The 17,051-nt window shown below is 49.3% G+C and overlaps 10 protein-coding genes across 10 annotated transcripts, besides 1 other annotated feature; 6 read left to right on the top strand and 4 right to left on the bottom strand.

Moving 5' to 3' along the window:
- Window positions 1-17,051: part of a sequence feature (contig 1.98 826..565485(-1)) that runs on past both edges of the window.
- ANIA_05687 (uncharacterized protein) lies at window positions 73-1,758 on the bottom strand. Its single transcript, XM_658199.2, has 3 exons — window positions 1,440-1,758; window positions 1,133-1,369; window positions 73-1,079 (listed from the first exon to the last, which is right to left on the bottom strand). The coding sequence occupies exons 1-3, from the start codon at window positions 1,690-1,692 to the stop codon at window positions 334-336; spliced, it is 1,236 nt and encodes a 411-aa protein (XP_663291.1). The 5' UTR covers window positions 1,693-1,758; the 3' UTR covers window positions 73-333.
- On the top strand, window positions 1,988-3,020 carry ANIA_05686 (tropomyosin tpmA). Its single transcript, XM_658198.2, has 3 exons — window positions 1,988-2,106; window positions 2,289-2,593; window positions 2,654-3,020. Exons 1-3 carry the CDS (start codon window positions 2,089-2,091, stop codon window positions 2,814-2,816), a joined length of 486 nt encoding a protein of 161 aa, XP_663290.1. The 5' UTR covers window positions 1,988-2,088; the 3' UTR covers window positions 2,817-3,020.
- On the bottom strand, window positions 3,145-3,871 carry ANIA_05685 (rRNA-processing protein RRP17; the record flags this gene model as incomplete). The annotated part of the gene is made up of 2 exons (XM_658197.1): window positions 3,145-3,615; window positions 3,677-3,871. 2 exons carry the CDS (start codon window positions 3,869-3,871, stop codon window positions 3,145-3,147), a joined length of 666 nt encoding a protein of 221 aa, XP_663289.1.
- Window positions 4,068-5,322, top strand: ANIA_05684 (Ac45/VOA1 transmembrane domain-containing protein). Its single transcript, XM_658196.2, has 5 exons — window positions 4,068-4,195; window positions 4,247-4,545; window positions 4,596-4,700; window positions 4,755-4,985; window positions 5,050-5,322. Exons 1-5 carry the CDS (start codon window positions 4,101-4,103, stop codon window positions 5,187-5,189), a joined length of 870 nt encoding a protein of 289 aa, XP_663288.1. The 5' UTR covers window positions 4,068-4,100; the 3' UTR covers window positions 5,190-5,322.
- Window positions 5,893-7,069, top strand: ANIA_05683 (uncharacterized protein; the record flags this gene model as incomplete). The annotated part of the gene is made up of 2 exons (XM_658195.1): window positions 5,893-6,679; window positions 6,975-7,069. The coding sequence occupies 2 exons, from the start codon at window positions 5,893-5,895 to the stop codon at window positions 7,067-7,069; spliced, it is 882 nt and encodes a 293-aa protein (XP_663287.1).
- Window positions 7,238-9,277, bottom strand: ANIA_05682 (EXS domain-containing protein). The gene is made up of 5 exons (XM_658194.2): window positions 9,025-9,277; window positions 8,925-8,974; window positions 8,172-8,854; window positions 7,808-8,121; window positions 7,238-7,752 (listed from the first exon to the last, which is right to left on the bottom strand). Exons 1-5 carry the CDS (start codon window positions 9,107-9,109, stop codon window positions 7,679-7,681), a joined length of 1,206 nt encoding a protein of 401 aa, XP_663286.1. The 5' UTR covers window positions 9,110-9,277; the 3' UTR covers window positions 7,238-7,678.
- pex10 (ubiquitin-protein ligase peroxin 10) lies at window positions 9,610-10,783 on the top strand (the record flags this gene model as incomplete). The annotated part of the gene is made up of 1 exon (XM_658193.2): window positions 9,610-10,783. Exon 1 carries the CDS (start codon window positions 9,662-9,664, stop codon window positions 10,781-10,783), a length of 1,122 nt encoding a protein of 373 aa, XP_663285.1. The 5' UTR covers window positions 9,610-9,661.
- ANIA_05680 (3'-5' exonuclease) lies at window positions 11,167-12,197 on the bottom strand (the record flags this gene model as incomplete). Its single annotated transcript, XM_658192.1, has 2 exons — window positions 11,167-11,696; window positions 11,765-12,197. 2 exons carry the CDS (start codon window positions 12,195-12,197, stop codon window positions 11,167-11,169), a joined length of 963 nt encoding a protein of 320 aa, XP_663284.1.
- On the top strand, window positions 12,947-13,798 carry ANIA_05679 (RNA-binding protein LSM5; the record flags this gene model as incomplete). Its single annotated transcript, XM_050612267.1, has 6 exons — window positions 12,947-13,109; window positions 13,161-13,217; window positions 13,265-13,303; window positions 13,360-13,387; window positions 13,486-13,549; window positions 13,600-13,798. The coding sequence occupies 6 exons, from the start codon at window positions 12,947-12,949 to the stop codon at window positions 13,636-13,638; spliced, it is 390 nt and encodes a 129-aa protein (XP_050468209.1). The 3' UTR covers window positions 13,639-13,798.
- ANIA_05678 (amino acid permease GAP1) lies at window positions 14,125-16,297 on the top strand (the record flags this gene model as incomplete). The annotated part of the gene is made up of 3 exons (XM_658190.2): window positions 14,125-14,664; window positions 14,757-15,174; window positions 15,235-16,297. The coding sequence occupies exons 1-3, from the start codon at window positions 14,379-14,381 to the stop codon at window positions 16,295-16,297; spliced, it is 1,767 nt and encodes a 588-aa protein (XP_663282.2). The 5' UTR covers window positions 14,125-14,378.

Genomic DNA, 17,051 nt, shown 5'->3' on the forward strand with positions numbered 1-17,051 from the left:
TTACAGTCACGAGCTTGGTTCCTGGATGTGGGCCAGTTCTAAGCTTCTCGACCATAGCGGTGAGACTCGTAGTGAAAGGCAAGAACTCCATTTGGCAGCAGTGTGCTAAATCATATGAAAAGATATCCATCCCTCCTGTAACCCATACACCCAGATAAACAATGTGCAATAAACGCCCCGTTCAAAAGAGCACTTTAAGGATTCGTGACTGAAATCGCCTGATGCACGCCGAGTCGCCGACCTCCACCCAGACAACTAGAATGAAATTAGATGAAAGCAATGGTAATGATGATAGCATAACCGGCCTGGTCGAAATCTCGGACAACTCATAATTCACAAAGTTAGCTGAAAGTTTTGGGTCTCCTCATCTTCTTCGTACGTGGGAAACAGCTCTTCGGCCAATTGGTCGCCTTCAGATTCCAGGGAAGGAGATCCGTATGGCTGAGTATAGGTCTCCAAAGACAGAGCAGGTTTCTTTGTAGGCTGCTTCGTAGAGGTCTTAGCCGTGCCGTGCAGTCGAGACGACACCTCTCGACCCTTGGTGTAGCCCACAGTTGTTCGAGAGTCCGCAGCGGCTGCAGTGTGTCGCATTGACGAGGGGTTGGCAGGAGCCCGAGGTTTCTTCGAGGGAAATAGTGACGAAGCGATCCTGGCTCTCGGTTTCATGATGGGGGCTACTCGAGTTCGTGGAATAGTCCGCTCGTTGCCGGAAAGAGCTTTGGCTGCGTCCCGAGCACGGACCGTCGAAACGCCACTCGAATAGTTCGATTTTACTGAAGCAGCCCTGGGATTCCGCGCTTGGATGCGGCGTTGTGGAAGCTCTACAACCGGAGGTTGCTTCGACTGCTCATCATCGCTGAGTCCCGCAAAGTCAATGCTTTCGATTTGCTTAAGGATCATTTCGTCAACCATCTTATCATAAGCGGCGAAATCTTTCTGAAATTTGCGCTGTCGTTTCGTGAGGCCGTCACTCCCAATCTCGTCGCCGTAAACGCTCTCTAAACCAAGCGCCAAGTTTTCAGGGCGAAATTGCGGGAATGAAGTGTCGTACGTAATCTCTTCAGGGTAGTCCGGCAGGTCTATGCTATGTTAGATTTTCCTGCTAATCGATGCCGGCTAGATGTTATCTCACCTTTTGGCTTGGGCGGCATGTACTCGATATCAGGCACGTCATCCTGCAGGGGCTGCACTTTCACTTCTGGCTGTGGCTGCTCCACAAACGGGGAGAATTTCTTGACGCGCTGAGTAGAGCCTTTCTTGGTCGTCCTTTCTGGCTTTATATTCCCTATAGGAGCTGCCGGGGTTTGCAAGCCTCTCGCTTTGGCATTGGTCGTCTTCATCCCCAAGGGAGCACGATGACGGGTGTCTCCTACACCACTAGTCAGCCGATCCCATCCCATGTCCATAAGAAACATCTCCAATATAAAGTTTGTGCGTACCCATAGGAGTGACAAAAGCATCCTTGACAGAGGGTCTGGCGTTCTCATTTTGCTTCCCAATCGTCTTCACAGTCTTCCTTCCGAGCGCTAGCGGGTCGTTCTCATCCTTCAGTGGCACTTTAAAGGGTGTCTTCGGGGCTCGGTTCCCCGGAGTCTTCGGCTGTAGTTGTCTGGCGCCCTGGTTCAATGGCTTCGACGCTGCAACGGTTTGGTGGGTGTGAACGAGGTTCTCCTGGTCTCGAAGGGCCAGCATGGTGGCGTGTTGACAAGAAAACTTGTCATCCAAGAGCGAGTAGATGTCTTATTGAGTTGTGACGCGACTCGACGAGTTGAATGGCAGAGTGAGGTTCTAGATGCAGGGTGCCCTCCAAGTGTTTTCTTTTTACCGCGGTTGCCCGTGGAGACAACAAATGATCCGCGGGAAGGCTCGCTAAAAGGGGTTTAGCGGTGTATTGCCTCAAGGCTCAGGCTCCCGCTGACCGCCGACTAGTGCGTATTGCTGTCCCTTTAGTTTCTCCTGAACTCTTCCTCACTGATCACACTCTCAACTTCTCATCTGGTTTATCGCTGAGCGAAAGCCTTCTATCCGATCTCAAATCCTTCGTCTTCCGTTCTTATATACATATTCATTCGCTGCTAGCCCTCCACCATGGACAGAATCAAGGAGGTTTGTCTTTCCCGTCCCCCCTGCTTTCGGCGGGGTAGCTTGAGAGCTATGTTGAGGCCCTGCACATGCACTACCTCCACCACCACTCTATTCCCTTGCTTCACCGTATCTGGACGAAACCAGAATTAGCCTAAGATGAACATCTCTGGAGAGATATAGTAAACTGACCGATGTCACACTAGAAAATGAACGCTCTCCGCCTCGAGGCGGATGAGGCCCATGAGAAAAATGAGGAACTCAAGGCCAGGGTGAAGACCTTGGAGCAGGAGAACCTGGCGAAGGAGCAAGAGATCACATCCCTCACCCACCGCAACCAACTCCTCGAGGCTGAGGTGGAGAAGCTGGAGTCTTCCGCAAAGGAGGCCAAGGATGCCGCGAGCCAGAGCGCCCAGCACGATACCCAGAACGAAGCGCTGCAGAGGCGTATACAGCTGCTAGAGGAGGAGGCTGAGGAGGCTGACCGAAATCTGCGCGAGACAAACGAGAAGTATGCTCCCTTTCTTTGTCACCCTTTTCTAGCGGTCAAGGTTAACCATTATCTCTGAAGGCTCCGCCAAACAGACGTCAAGGCTGGCCACTACGAACGCAAGGTGCAGGCTCTCGAGACATCTCGTGACGAATGGGAGAGGAAGTACGAGGAGATGGCAGCGAAACACGAGAGCTTGAAGAAGGAACTTGCGGAGCTCGAGCTCTCCTTGAACAGTGTTTAACAGCCAAACTAAACTGTGCTGGAAAGGGTGTCTCAACCAGTCTCTCAGTTGTTTGTCGTTACTATTTCATTGCACAGCCCACCATTTTATAATATTGTTGGCCCGCAGAAGGCAGATCTCATAACATTCCTCCATGTCTTTTGCCTCCCGCTCTTATACTTCTCAGCCATCTTGCCCCAGAGTCGACCTCAATGGCTTTTCAATTAATTGAAGTTCAGATCAAATAGTCCTTCCAGCGCCCTAAAGTTCTATGTGATGGGGATCCTCGAATGTATGGTGTTGATGGTCGTGTCCTCGATGCGATAATAAATGTTGCACAGCCGTAGTCTCACCGTTCTCTCCGCGCCTTGGCCTTCCTGTGGTTCGCCATCCGCTCCTTCATCCTTGTGACTTTTCGTTCGTCCTTGGTTTCGTATCGGAACTTCTTCTTTTTCTTCTTCAGTTTGTTATCTGGCTGTTTTTTGGCCTTGGGTTTCTCTGTCGGCGTCGCCCCTTCGGAGGTATCAGGTCGCTCTTTTGGACTTTCGTCTGAGCTATCTTCATCGGATTGCAGGAGACCCTCTTTGGATGGATCCATTTCCTCCACAGTTACCGTAGTATATTTGTCCTCGTCTATATACTCGGCCTCGTAGTCTACGGTCGGGGGCTCTTCGAATCCGTCCCATTCGTCTTCCTCCTCGTTGCCGCTTGACGTATTACCAGCTTCATCACCGCTTTCGTTTTCCTCGTTGAGTCTTTTTAGCTGCCTCTTGTGCTCTGCAAGTGCCCGTTCAAACTCTGCTTTTCGCTCCTCGCGCATCTAGACATCAAAAAGGATCAATATGCGTCATAGGAGAGGAGCCTGCAGTCACGTAACGCACCCTCTTTCTTTCTTCTCTCTTCGCCTCTCGCACCTTGCGTTCAGCGACTTCCTGCGCATGTTTGATACGTTGTTGTTTTCGTTTGCGAAAACCAGTCAGGAATTGATGACGGTCAGTATCGTCGAAGTTGATTTCCTCCACTCGGCTGGTCAACTTTCGCTTTCTCGAGTGCGCTCCTTTGATTTGAGGGCCCATCGCGATCGATGATTATAGGTCCAGATACTGAAATGAATAAGCGATATGGCGGATTGAATTTGTATGGGAATCTGTCGGCCAGAAAAAAAGTGGACGAAATCTTGCATCCGCCGGAGCTGGCACCGATCTGACCGCCCTCCGAGCTCGCCCAATCCAACAGCCTGGCTTCGATTTCAACATCATCCTCCAGCGGACACTCTTGTTGCCCGACGAAACTCCACTCTATACAATGCGTCTCAGTCGGTGTTCAATGCTGGCTCTGACAGCCGCAACAGCCAGCGCTTTTCGTGATACCTCTCCGTTCTTCCTTGCATCAACATCTGAGTAAGTTAGGAACGCCCAGCTAGGACTGCGGTTATGAGCTCACAAGCTTAGGATCCTATCTACTCCTGCACAACTAAAATCCGCTACCACCCTGCTTGACGAACTTTCTACGAAACTTGGCGCATGTCCATCTGACTACTATGTCATCGCCTCTCAACCCGGGGTGCACAGCACCGATTTCGCTACTGGCAAATCCGCCCCCCGCCTCGGGGCGAGGATGACAGGCGAGGACGAGGCGATTCGATCCACTATGATTGTCAACGAAGTTGTAGGCGTATTGGAAACGAAACAAGTCCGAGATATTCTCGAAACTCAATGTGGCGCCCAAACAACGGTCATCGATACTTCAGGTTTGTAGCCCTAATTGTCTCTCATGAAGTCTTCGTTGACATCTGGATAGCCGGATCATATTCGACCGACTTCGGCAAAGAGCCTCGCGTCGTCGTTGTCACGTTTCCTTCGCCGCCTCTCGGTTCCGAGCGAACACAGCAGCTTTCTGATCACGGTATGTGCGGCGAGATAGATGTGGTGCAGGATGCTACTGACAGCCTATACCTAGACGGGCTCCTTTTTGATATTGTCGGCCGACTTCCGTCGAAGAAATACACCATCCTCTACCTTACGACGCCCAGGGAGTTTGAAGAATCTGAATCACCTGTTTACACGTCCTCGAACGACCCCTACCAAGAAGCGATGCACATGGACCTGAAGCGGGACTACTCTGCTCACTCCCGCAGTGACGATACGAAGAACAGCTCTCTTTTCGATGAGTACCAGTACTTTACGCCAGGTTCGTGAATCACCCCTAATTTGTTTCAAATGCAATACCGTCACCGTGCGCTAATCTCTGATAGGTCTTTTTATGGCCCTTATCGCCGCTTTCTTCTTCATTGCTATTCTTTATGTCGGCCTCAGTGCCCTGATGAGCTTGCAGGTTTCCTACGCAGCCTTTGAGAAGGACACCTCTTCGACGGCTCAGAAGAAGCAACAGTGATTGCATTTATATATGGCAGCGTGAGGACCAGCTTTTTTGCGTATTTGTTCGTTAACTTCGAACGTATATCATAAATCTACTTGCAATGGTGCCTTGCTTGTAATATGACTAAGATAGCATGATCTATACGAGCTGAAATGACCAACTTAGACCAACACTTTGATAATCTGCGAATAGCAACGATCGGTATAATTCCACCTCCCCAACCCCATCGAATCACGTGATGATCCCGTATCCAGGGAGGCACCTGATGGGTCTGGGAGCTTGTTGCTGATCTTGCAGCCGCCCTTTTATCCTATGGCGACCACTGCTTCTGCGCCTTCCATTTGGGTTTCATCCTTTTTTGCTTGACTATCTTATCCCGTACAGTTGGCATATCACTGCACTCCGGAGTACATTGTTGTCCTTGATTTCAGCTCCCTTTGTTGACCAGCCAATCCATTATTTGGGTGGAGATCGATCGATCCACGACCTTGCTTACCGCCCCCCATATTTATCGATACGCCTTTGCGGAGCCAGCATTCCTCTCTTTGTATCTTGAAGGCTGTCAATACGAAATATCACCTCTTCCCACCGACTCGATACCTGGCGCGACGCTGCGGGACTCATGTATTGACTGGGATATTGTGGTTGGAAGAACGAATCCTCTGGGGCACATCACCTACACTGATCGCCCACTGCCCCTATAGCAATTTTATCTACAATGCTCCTACTCTCCATGGGCCGGTCAACAAACCGACGATCATATGTCCTACTTTTATTATTCCTCGTCATCGCCATAGTCGCACAAGTATCGCACGCTCAAGACGATTCAGAATCATCCGACAACAATGACAGTAGCAACAGCACCGATACGTCGAACAGCACCACATCAAGTACGACGACAGACAACTACCCTGTCATGACGGTGCCCCCAACAGACGATGCGCCGTACATGCAGAAGTCTACCGCCCCAGAGGGCACCGTTTTCATCGCCGTTGGCGCCGTCCTAGGCGCAATCGGCCTTTCTATCCTTGCATGGCGGGGCATCGTGGCATGGTCTGTAAACCGTTCCGTCCGCCGCGCAGCAATCCTGCACTCCTCTGAAAACAAGGGCCTGCTCGGTGGCAGAAAGAAGAAGAAGCGCTCTGGCCGATCTCACACCCACACCCACTCTCGCAGCCACAGCATGCACCAGAACGCTGTTAGTCTCGAAAAGATCAGCGGCAGCGGAAACAACCGCCACAGCTCATATAGGGACTCGCGTGCCCCCTCGATCCCAACCAGAGGGAGCGGTCTCTTTTTCTCACCTACAGCCGGGATGCAGAACGCTGGCAATCGGGGCTCAAGTTACCTCCCCGCTGGCTACTATTCGGCTGGCACGGCCGCCGCCGGTTTTGCTCAGAATGTCGGCCTCTCCGCTGAGAGTCTCCCGCCTCAGGCCCGAGGTTATACGCGTACGGGCTCGGGCCCTACACCACCTGCTACGCCGTTATCTCCTCCGGCTCCAGGTATGCACGATGCCCCACGATACAGCAATAGTAATCTTCGGCAGTCGTATGCCGCGGACGGGTCGACAAGCAGCGTGAACCTCAGCTCCCCGCATGTTGGACGCACGCCGAGTGCATACCTGGAGGATCTCTTCGAAAGTCACCAGAATCCGCCCCATTCTCCTAACCGGCCTCATCACTAACCCGCCCCGCCTCTCGCACGTGGATCAAATCTAGCCCATCTGCTTCTATTCGCCTTGCCAATAAGCTCATCATCAATTGATTGGTTTGAAGGGTATTACTCATGTTTGCACAGTGGTGTCGGATGGATATCTTGTCATTCAGAAGTCCCTACAAGTGCCTTCAGCTTTCATTCTCCGTTTCATATTGGTTATCTATGTCACATATTAGGCTTTGTACAGACTTTCTGATCCGAATTTAATTTTAATAAACATAACCTGATGATTCCTGTGCTTCATGTAGGACCTCGTACAATGGTTCGACAACTTGAATTCCTCTTTCACATAACGCAGCGTTGTACGCTTATATTCATACAAGTACCGCCCAACGAAGCGCCAGAGAACGAGTACCATGAATTCATTTCATATGCGCTCAACGATTAGACCTATTAAATCCTCCTGTCCATTTCTCGTGTCACAATAATAAAGAAGAGAAAGATCCACAAAGAAAGACAGTATTATGTCCGAGAGTAAGCTCCGTCAACGCGCTTGCCCATATGATACGGTAAAGAAAAAGGTACAGATCCTCCTGGATCACATTGGAAAATAATGAACACGGGAAATGTTTGCTCAACGAAATCCCCAATGTATAACAATGCGCAAGAAATGAAGAATGCTGAAGCGCGATGGAAAAAATGTTTGGCACGACGGAGCAAAATGTGAAGAAAAGGGGGACGGAGGCATTAGTCCCGATTGCAACATATCCAGGGAGAATACAAGGTCGTCTCGTCTATATAACTTGATTAAATAAGAACAACTCAGCTTGACGGTGAATGGCCGTTCAATCTGTGTCCAGTTTGTCGTTGTACTCCCCAAGTAGGACGTCACTCGGTGCTGGCCCACGGCTGTTTCGAACTGGACAAATTCTCATTAGTATTCATTAGCCTCAGCCTTGTGCAGGAAGACTTACTCCACTCGGCTTCTGCTCGAAGAAAAACCCACATCCATCGACGAGCGATCTCAGAAAACATGAGCACAAAGAGTCCGAACTCTGTCTCACTGAGCCAGCCAAAGCCTGGAAAAAATTTTGACATCCATGAGAAGCGGATAGCGAAGTCGACAGCAATCGCCGCATAGTACTGTTGATCACTAAAATGGCGGTAACGGCGCAGTCCATATGGATATTCGTTGTCGTTTCGCGATTCGGAAAATAAGGTTAAATCCCAGTCTTTGGTGACGTCCCAGTAGAAAGAGTACGAAGAGTTGATAAAGGTGAAGAAGCAGCTGTTCATCCTTAGTTTACCGAACGGCGGATCATAGCCGGATCAACTTACAGTAGTCTGTTTAGCGTCACTTCACTGATACCGTGGAATGAGAAAGGGCTGTAATTTCTCAATTTAGCGGTAAGTAGAATGACCGGAAAGGCACTGGCATATTTGAGAGCGTTGGCCAAATGCTGTCCACCAGTGTTTCCATTCTGAAAGCCCATTCGGCGCACGCGGACGTACTCAATCAAGCATTGTCTGAATCGAATAATGCTTGGTATAGCAATGACGAGAGGTATAGTGAGGTCAAAGCCACAGTGTCGGTCCGGTTTGGACGTGCTCGAGGTCTCAGAATTGAAGAACATGCAAAACGTAACCACGAGGTCTGCAATGACTTTCGAGTAGCTCGTCAGAGCGTCCGCTAATAAGATATCGCCAAATTTGCCATCTTGAGCCTCTGCTAATCCACCGATGCTAATCCGTCGAAGTGTGTATAAGAATCTGCGCCTTCCAGACCGCGACAGTCGATTGAAAGGTAGGAGGAGGAGGATGAAGAGGATAAAGAGGTAAGACTGCGGGATGTAGTCGACTGATTCAACCCATTCTCTCGAGCCGTGGGTGACCGGCCAGAAGACCAGAAGTGATAGTAACAGAGGAAAGGTCAGGAGGCCGGCGAGGCGGTACGCAGAGACGTGAGGGGGTCGCTGGTTAACAGATTGACGAGTATGATACCGGATCAAAGCGAGAATGTCCTGTGAAGAGTTAGTGGTTGCTTCCCTGAACCCTCTGTTGACAAGTATAAGGCACGAGGAGCCAACGCACAATATTGTTCTGTTGGAGATACTGAAGATTGGCACCCCAACCCCAGAAGCCTCGAAAGCGTTAATCGAATGAGTCCTCATGGCCTAGAGGAAGTACTCACCTGCTAATAATAAGACGGCCACACGAGAGGGGAAGGGAAGAAAGAGACTGAAGCCATCCAATTGAGCATGCTGATCAGGACCCATTTTCCATTGAAAGGAGCGGCGCCAGGCTCCTAGCACTTCCACAGGAGGGGAACTAATACGAGATTAAGAAGCCAAGGTATAATAAGAGAACCGCTCCGCAGAAAGGGAAGAAATAAAGAGAAGAGAAACGGTGAGGGCACTCAACACGCAAATGAGCGACTAGGGGTGAGTCTGACCTGTGGGATAATTGAATCTTCAGAAGGTCTGGGCTGCACACAGACTCTAAAGGCTAAGAAGCTCAGGGATGCTGTCGCAAGCGGCCAGCGAGGCTTCCGGGGGGGGTGAAGCGCTTGCCCGCATTCGGATTAGCTGCGGTCTAGGCCTTGTGTTCCGCAATTAGATGCGCATATCATCACGTGGCTTTCCACGTGATTACAGCCGAGGCATAGGCCCGGCGTCTTATCTACATATCCGGGGAAACATCCCAGGCTTCTTCCCACCCATGATCTGTCTGCGGATGTGACTGTGGAGTATCTCCTGCCGGAATAACTAACTGTCTTCTCCATTGCTGTCGAATATTATTCTGGTCTGGAATACCTTTAGCTTTCGACAATGGCGGACCAGGATCTTTCCCTCTCAACCACAGCACCTCCGGCAAGACCTTCGGCCAAATTCTATCCCTTCGCGACCTCACCGGACATTATCCGTTCACATGAGAAAGATGCGTTCCTCACGGCCAATTTGGCCAACGAAGCCCAGTCTATCATCCGGACACTTCGAGGCGCCCGGTACGCGCATACCTATTCAGAAGCGATCAAGCATCTGACGGAGCTCCTATACTTTTCGCTCACGACACTCACTGGAAACCGAACGCTAGGAGAAGAGTATTGTGACCTCGTTCAGTTAGAAGATGACACACTACGACTACCATCAATTGGAAGACGTGTCGGATATATCCTCAGCAGCATAATGGTACCATGGACACTTCAGCGAATCCTTCCTGGCTTCCGGCAACGTCTCCGCGCCAAACTGGAGCGCAGCATTGCCAGGCAACAATTGAAGGCACAGCAGGCGAAGGATTCGAACAAAACTCCGTTAAAGAACAAGTCGAAACAGCCCCCTTTCTTTACGAAACTACGAATTCAGAAATACATTCTAGAGCATCTAGATTCGATCACTTCTCTGTCGCCAATATATGCCCTAAGCATAGCGACCTTCTACTTCACCGGCTCATATTACCATCTGTCAAAACGTTTCTGGGGACTCCGCTATGTTTTCACGAAAAAATTAGAAGAGAACGAACAGCGCGTGGGGTATGAAGTGTTGGGAGTCTTACTCGTCCTACAAATAGCAGTTCAGAGTATTCTTCACGTCAAGAAGGTCAGCCACAGCCTGCAGTCGGAGGACCAAGACGTACACTCCGAAACCTCTGGATCCAGCAGTAAAGAAGATACTTTGACCCGCTCGATCGAACATCCAGCCTCCCTTCCTGTCCTCCCCGTGTCTACCGCGAGATATGACCTCTCGGAAGATCCGAACGCAATCCCTTGGATTCCAGATGGACAGCAGCGCAAGTGTACACTCTGTCTTGAGTCATTCAAGGACCCGAGTGTCACTACTTGTGGCCACGTGTTTTGCTGGACATGCGTGTGTGACTGGGTCCGTGAGAAGCCCGAATGTCCTCTCTGCCGACAGGAGCTTCTGGCATCGAAAGTGCTTCCTCTGAGAGGGTGAAGATGATGCGGCCAGTGCTGTTCTCGCATTTTCGGCTTGACTCCGGCCTTGGTTAAATGATAGTGTACAATTTCCATTACATGAGCTCTAGATATATACCCCACTGTTGATTGGCATTTGATGTGACATGCACCTGATGATTTGGAGTCTCATCATTTCATGAATTATTAATAAAGATAATGTACACGGCAGTGAAGTATTTACAAAGTTTAAACTCCACCCCATCTAGATAGGGGCGGTCTATTCTTAGCTCGTCAATTGTTCTGGCTTCATATTTGAAGCCGAAAAGGCGAGGAATTTTGAGACTTTGACATGCCGCCAGCAGTTGAGTCAGCAAGACTAGTAGATGCTTTTCCACCGTCGCCATTCCGTTAGGGGCTTATTCACGTCTTAACATGCAGGTTATCAGCATACGCAAGACTCAAAGAGGGCTTCCTCGGTCTCCCAACCCTCCTCTTCACAGGCTTTGGTTTAGGCTTAGACTTATCCACGGTCTCAACATCTTGCACTCGCCTGCTAGCCCTTTTGACGGATTCCATAGTTTCAAAATCAGACGTATCGCTCGGCTCGGCAGGCTGGGTACGATATCTCGACGTCTCAGCCCTCTTGACGATCTCGAAAGCGGAGTCGTCAGGGTGGGTGGTTAGCGCGCTCTTGGATGTTTCAGCCGAGACAGGATTTTTGGGGTAAGTCTTCGTTCTTTGCAGTTTCCTTGTCTCTGTTACATGGCCTACATTGCCTGCAATCTCGTCAACCGGGTCGGGGTCCTCGGACGGTACAGACTCTTCCTTTGTTCGTATTGAAAGATTGAGCTCGTCGTGTGCCGGTAATGGTGGAACAGGGTCCAGAGCTCTCCGTTTTGCATCCATGATCACGAATAATTGATAGCTGGCGTAGGCGTCGGCGGCGGCATCTGAGAGGTAGATTAGATGTTGCACTTGAGGGGAGAAATTTCGTCATGGGGGTCCTAGGATTTCTTACAATGAGCCTGTGGAGCCGTGATGGGCTTTTGCCAGTTACTGCACCGTACGCTGATTCCTTTTGCCAGTGGAAGCCCCAAGTGTTCTTGCACCTGGTCAGCGAGGCGGACGCGATGTTTATTGATCAATTGAGGGGTGGTGTGGCAGTACTTGATAAGTTTATACAAGTGGCTAAGCTCAAAGGTACCACGAGCGTTGATTCCTAGATATTTCCGTAGGCGGGTACAGTCTGCTCTAATATTAACTCCAGTTTTGGTGATTCCCGGGTTTTCCACAATGCTTTTCAGTTTTGCGGGCACGAGGTCGTCAAGATTCAGGTTAGGCATAAACCGGGCTATGTGGAAAATTGCAATTCTATTGCGGCTCGCTAGCTGTATGGTCGAAATGTTCTCTTGAATGCTACTGTACGTAGTAGCTGCAGCTTGCCATTCCATATCGAATCCTAGAACGGTCTCATTCAGAAATAACTGTGCCACCTTTTCGGCGGTGGCTAGAGATTTGCAGTAATGAACCGTGATTGGGTTTCCATCCTCTGTTTTATAGAGCCTGTGGCTCCAGTATTGGCATGTCTCTTTTTTTGATGGCTGCGCAGGCGACGCTTTGTCCTGCTTCCATGGTGTTGTCCTGATATTTTTGTTCTGTAAGACGTTCTGGCTAGAGTCATTACTGTCAACCGCAGCGAGCGGTATTCGAGACTCAGACCGATCACTGAACGATCGTTTCATCTCTCTAGTAGCGGCTCTGCTGTGTTTCCCGGACCCTTTAGAATATAGGATTGGATGAGGACGATAACACTGCGTTCCTGTGGATTCACAATATGAAAGAACTTGCTGAAACAGACAATCAGAATGCTGTCCCGAAGTTCGTTTCAGAAAGCTAGAATAGAAGGCCATGAAGCTTTTAGAAAGGGCCAAGGATCTGACTGGCAGAAGCTAGATGGTGGAAGTGTGAGCTGGATAGCCAGAGAAATTCATGCAGGCGGCTGAGTTGGAATGAAGGTCTCCTAAGGGCCTGAGCAGGAAATGTAGGCCAAACAACAGAAGTCTTGCAACAAAGTCTGATCAGGCTCTATACACAATTACGCAGGTTGAGCCTTGTAAAAATAGAATGTTTTATAATTATAAACAGACTTGGTCGATGGCCGTTGTAGAGCATGAGGAGTAGATTCCCGGAACGGATAAACATGGGATCCTCAATGCCAAGTCTCGCATTGGAATCGTCCATCCAAGGCTCAAGATCCACCAACTACAAATATCATATCCCCTCGGCTTTATACAACTCGCAGAAGGTTTTCTGTTGGGAATCTCCTGCATATCCTAAAATGGCATCTCAACTTCTCCCTCTGGGTATGGAACTGCCTGTATTCTGTCATAGATACCCGCTAACTGCCATGCTAGAATTGATTGACAAGTGCGTTGGATCTCGGATATGGATCATCATGAAGAACGACAAAGGTCGACTTATTCTTGCATGGCAATAGAGTACGTACTGACATGGACAGAATTCTCTGGCACTTTGCTCGGATTCGATGACTACGTCAGTAAGTGTTAACTGCAATCTATCAATCTGCGAGATTTTGGCTCTAATTCCTTTTAGATATGGTATTGGAAGATGTGACCGAATTGTAAGTGTTCTTGTCTTTCAGCTGGATAGTGCTTTTTGTTCTCTGAGCGCGCTCTATTCGACATCACATTGTCAACCTCTGAACTAACATCTGGATAGTGATTACACTGGTGCGCAGGTCAAGCTGCCAAAAATCCTCCTTAACGGAAATAATATCTGCATGGTAAGAATCTTGCTTCTGTGACACTACTAAAAGACTGACTCTTGTTCCAGTTAATTCCTGGTGGTGAAGGGCCTGTTGGTAGTTCTTGAATGAAGTTCGACAATCTCATAGTGATGCAATGACAACTTACCACGACTAGCGATGACATACTTGTAATATCTTTCAGATTATAGAAAATTACCTTCTCAGCTGCGCTACATCATATCCAGAAATGTTGACTTGACTTTCGGCGCAGACCAAGGGATTTGCATGTTTGGTGTTTCTCGCTTGCTAGGTTTTTGGTTTGCAGCATTGCCACAATAACCCTAGGTACATAATAACCTGAAACAGTAAGAGGAACAGAAACTCAGGACAGGCTCATTGATTTGGCGGGAAGGTGGTGATATTTGAATGAGTGGAAGCTTGCAACCTCGGGGTCTACCCAGAAGAAGCCTAGCGATATCGGGAATAGCGCTTCCTTATCAGCTGAGGGACGGCCACTCAAACCGACCATTCCCAACCCCAGTCACCTTTAATTTCGCTATCTCCCGACGAGATCACCCTGCCACGGTCAGGTAGCCACAACCTTCACTTATGGCATTCCGATTCTCTCATCCATCATCGGGATTACCTCCTCGTACACTGTATTCCGTGCGGCCCGGATGTTCGTCAGACTCTCCATATTATATTTAGGCTGAGCACATACGATAAGAGAAGGCCTTAATTGAAACTCCTGTATTGATCCCGCTTGTTGTTCATCCTCGTAACTCCTCTGGCGCTTGTCACTTTGACCTGCTCTCGAATGCCTGAAACTGGCGCATCAAAAAATTCAACGGTGGAAGCGAAGTGAATGAGTACAATGGACAAAGACTTTTTGAAGGGCAACCCTGAACGCTCAACATCATCTGACTCTACCCCAGTCTATGGCGAGTCTACATCCAGACGCGCAAGCCTGGGACAGCGGGTTTTAGGAAGCTTTCAAAGAGACCCAAATGCCCATGTCACTGCTTTCGCGTCATTTTCGGATGGCAAAACATATGACATCGAAAATGCGACAGAAAAGGCAGCCAACTCTCCGCTACATCGTAGCCTAAGAGGTCGCCATCTGCAGATGATTGCTATCGGAGGCTCCATCGGTATGGACATGTTCGAAAGTCTTTATGTGGCACTGCTACGTTTCAGGGCTGGAGACTTCATTATAGATGCTGATATTGTATACTTCTGTTAGGTACCGGCCTGTTCGTCAGCTCGGGGAGGGTCCTTGCTACGGGAGGCCCGGCTTCGCTCCTCATCGCATATGCATTGATTGGATGCATGCTCTACTGTGCTGTACATGCCCTTGGGGAGATGGCCGTGATATTCCCCGTGGCTGGTTCGTTCGCCCACTACTCGACTCGCTTTATTGATCCGGCCTGGGGTTTCGCTATGGGTTGGAACTATGCTCTCCAATGGCTAGCAATTTTACCCTTAGAGATCGTGGCGGCTGCAATCACCGTTGATTACTGGGAATCGAACATATCCAGCGCCGTATGGGTTGCCCTATTCTGGGCGGCGATTGTCTCCATCAATCTCTTTGGCGTAAAAGGTTATGGTGAAGCAGAGTTTGTGTTCTCCTCCATCAAAGTTATAGCTGTGATTGCTTTCATGTGGGTTGTCCCGAATTCCTGAATACCCTCTTGTAGGGTTGGTAACTGACATTTGGATAGAATACTCGGCGTTATCTTGAACTGTGCCGGAGGTCAAAATGGGAGTTACATAGGTGTCAAATACTGGCATGATCCTGGGGCATTCCACCATGGCTTCAAAGGGCTGTGTGATGTATTTGTTAATGCTGGGTTTGCATTTGCGGGAACCGAGTTGGTTGGCCTTGCTGCAGCCGAAACTGCCAACCCTCGCAAGTCTTTACCGACGGCCATCAAACAGGTTTTCTGGCGGATTACGCTCTTTTACATTGTTTCCCTCACGCTAGTGGGGCTTTTGATTCCCTATACCGAACCCCGACTTATCAACGGAACCTCCACTGTCGACACCAAGGCATCCCCATTTGTGATCGCCATCAAAAATGCTGGGATCGAAGTGCTAGATTCCGTGATGAACGTTGTCATCATGATTGCCGTTTTGTCTGTCGGGAACTCAGCTGTGTATGGCTCTTCTCGGACTCTTGCTGCGCTTGCAGAGCAGCAGCAAGCCCCTCGGTTCCTAGGCTATATTGACCGTAAGGGCCGACCTTTGTGGGCCATCTGTATTGCCTCGGCGATGGGCTTGCTGGGCTTTTTAGCCGCCACTGACAAGCAAGAGGTCGCTTTTGAGTGGATGATCGCGATATCTGGCCTTTCGTCTATATTTACCTGGGGTTCCATTTGTCTAGCCCACATACGCTTTCGTCGCGCATGGAAGGTACAGGGCAACAGCCTGCATGACCTGGCGTTCCGCTCCCAACCCGGAATTATAGGCTCGTGGATAGGCTTTGCTTTTAACTGCCTTGTTCTGGTTGCCCAATTCTGGGTCGGATTTGCGCCGATCGACTATGAAACCATGTCGGCGAGTATGCTTGCCCGCAATTTCTTTTCAAAATACCTGGCGGCACCAGTTGTTCTTCTCTTCTATATACCATACAAACTGCGGTTCAAAACCAAGATCCTCCGGGCGAAAGACATGGATTTGCGAACGGGTCGGCGGGAGTTGAACATCCAGTGGCTTATGAAAGAGGAGCGAGCGCAACAAGCTGCATGGCCTGCTTGGAAGAAAATCTATAAATTCTTTTGCTGAAGATTGGCACAAAGTCATAGGATGTTTTTATTCTCCTTCATGCTGTTTTTTCATATTTTGTTAAATCCCAATAGTAACCCGACGACGATCATGATATACCCACAATGAAAATCACCTTGAGTTATACGTTCTCTACCACGGTGACTTGCGAGCTGTGACGTATTTGGTTATATCTTGTATCTTCTCAACAGATATACTACCTTATGAATGCACTAAGTAGATACAGACTCTATACCCAAACAATAACTATCAGTCACTGTAGTAACAGGCGAGTCGTCTTGCCCACAGCATAGATTACGGTATCATAACGGAAAGAGAGCCAAAAATAGCCTAAGACAAAGGGCCACGTGAGGCTGAGCGGCAACGGCCTGTAATTACGTACGGATCACGGAGATTGCACCAGGAACTGCTGGGCCGGCTCAGTACTGTGGGAGGCCTGATGGGACTCTTCTTCCTTTCTACTTGCTCTCCAATCTGTCAGTATCATAACAATTTTAACGCAGGACTACGCCCGTTTCTTATTTGTTTTGCTTGATTTTGCTGGCCCTCCGTCCTTTTTGCTTCATATTCGTGCATCCTTTCTCTTTCCTGGCTTCTAGGCGCCCACGCATACCATTTTGCTCAGCGTTTCTCCTACTCCTATTCCATCGGTTCGTACGTCTCAAAACTCGAATTGAAATTACTACTGTATCCGGATCGAAGTCTCCCTTCAATCTTCGCTCCCGAGCTATTCAAATCGCCGCTCATTTTACGG

This window comes from Aspergillus nidulans, chromosome V, assembly GCF_000011425.1.
Source record: "Aspergillus nidulans FGSC A4 chromosome V".
Lineage (NCBI taxonomy): Eukaryota > Fungi > Ascomycota > Eurotiomycetes > Eurotiales > Aspergillaceae > Aspergillus > Aspergillus nidulans.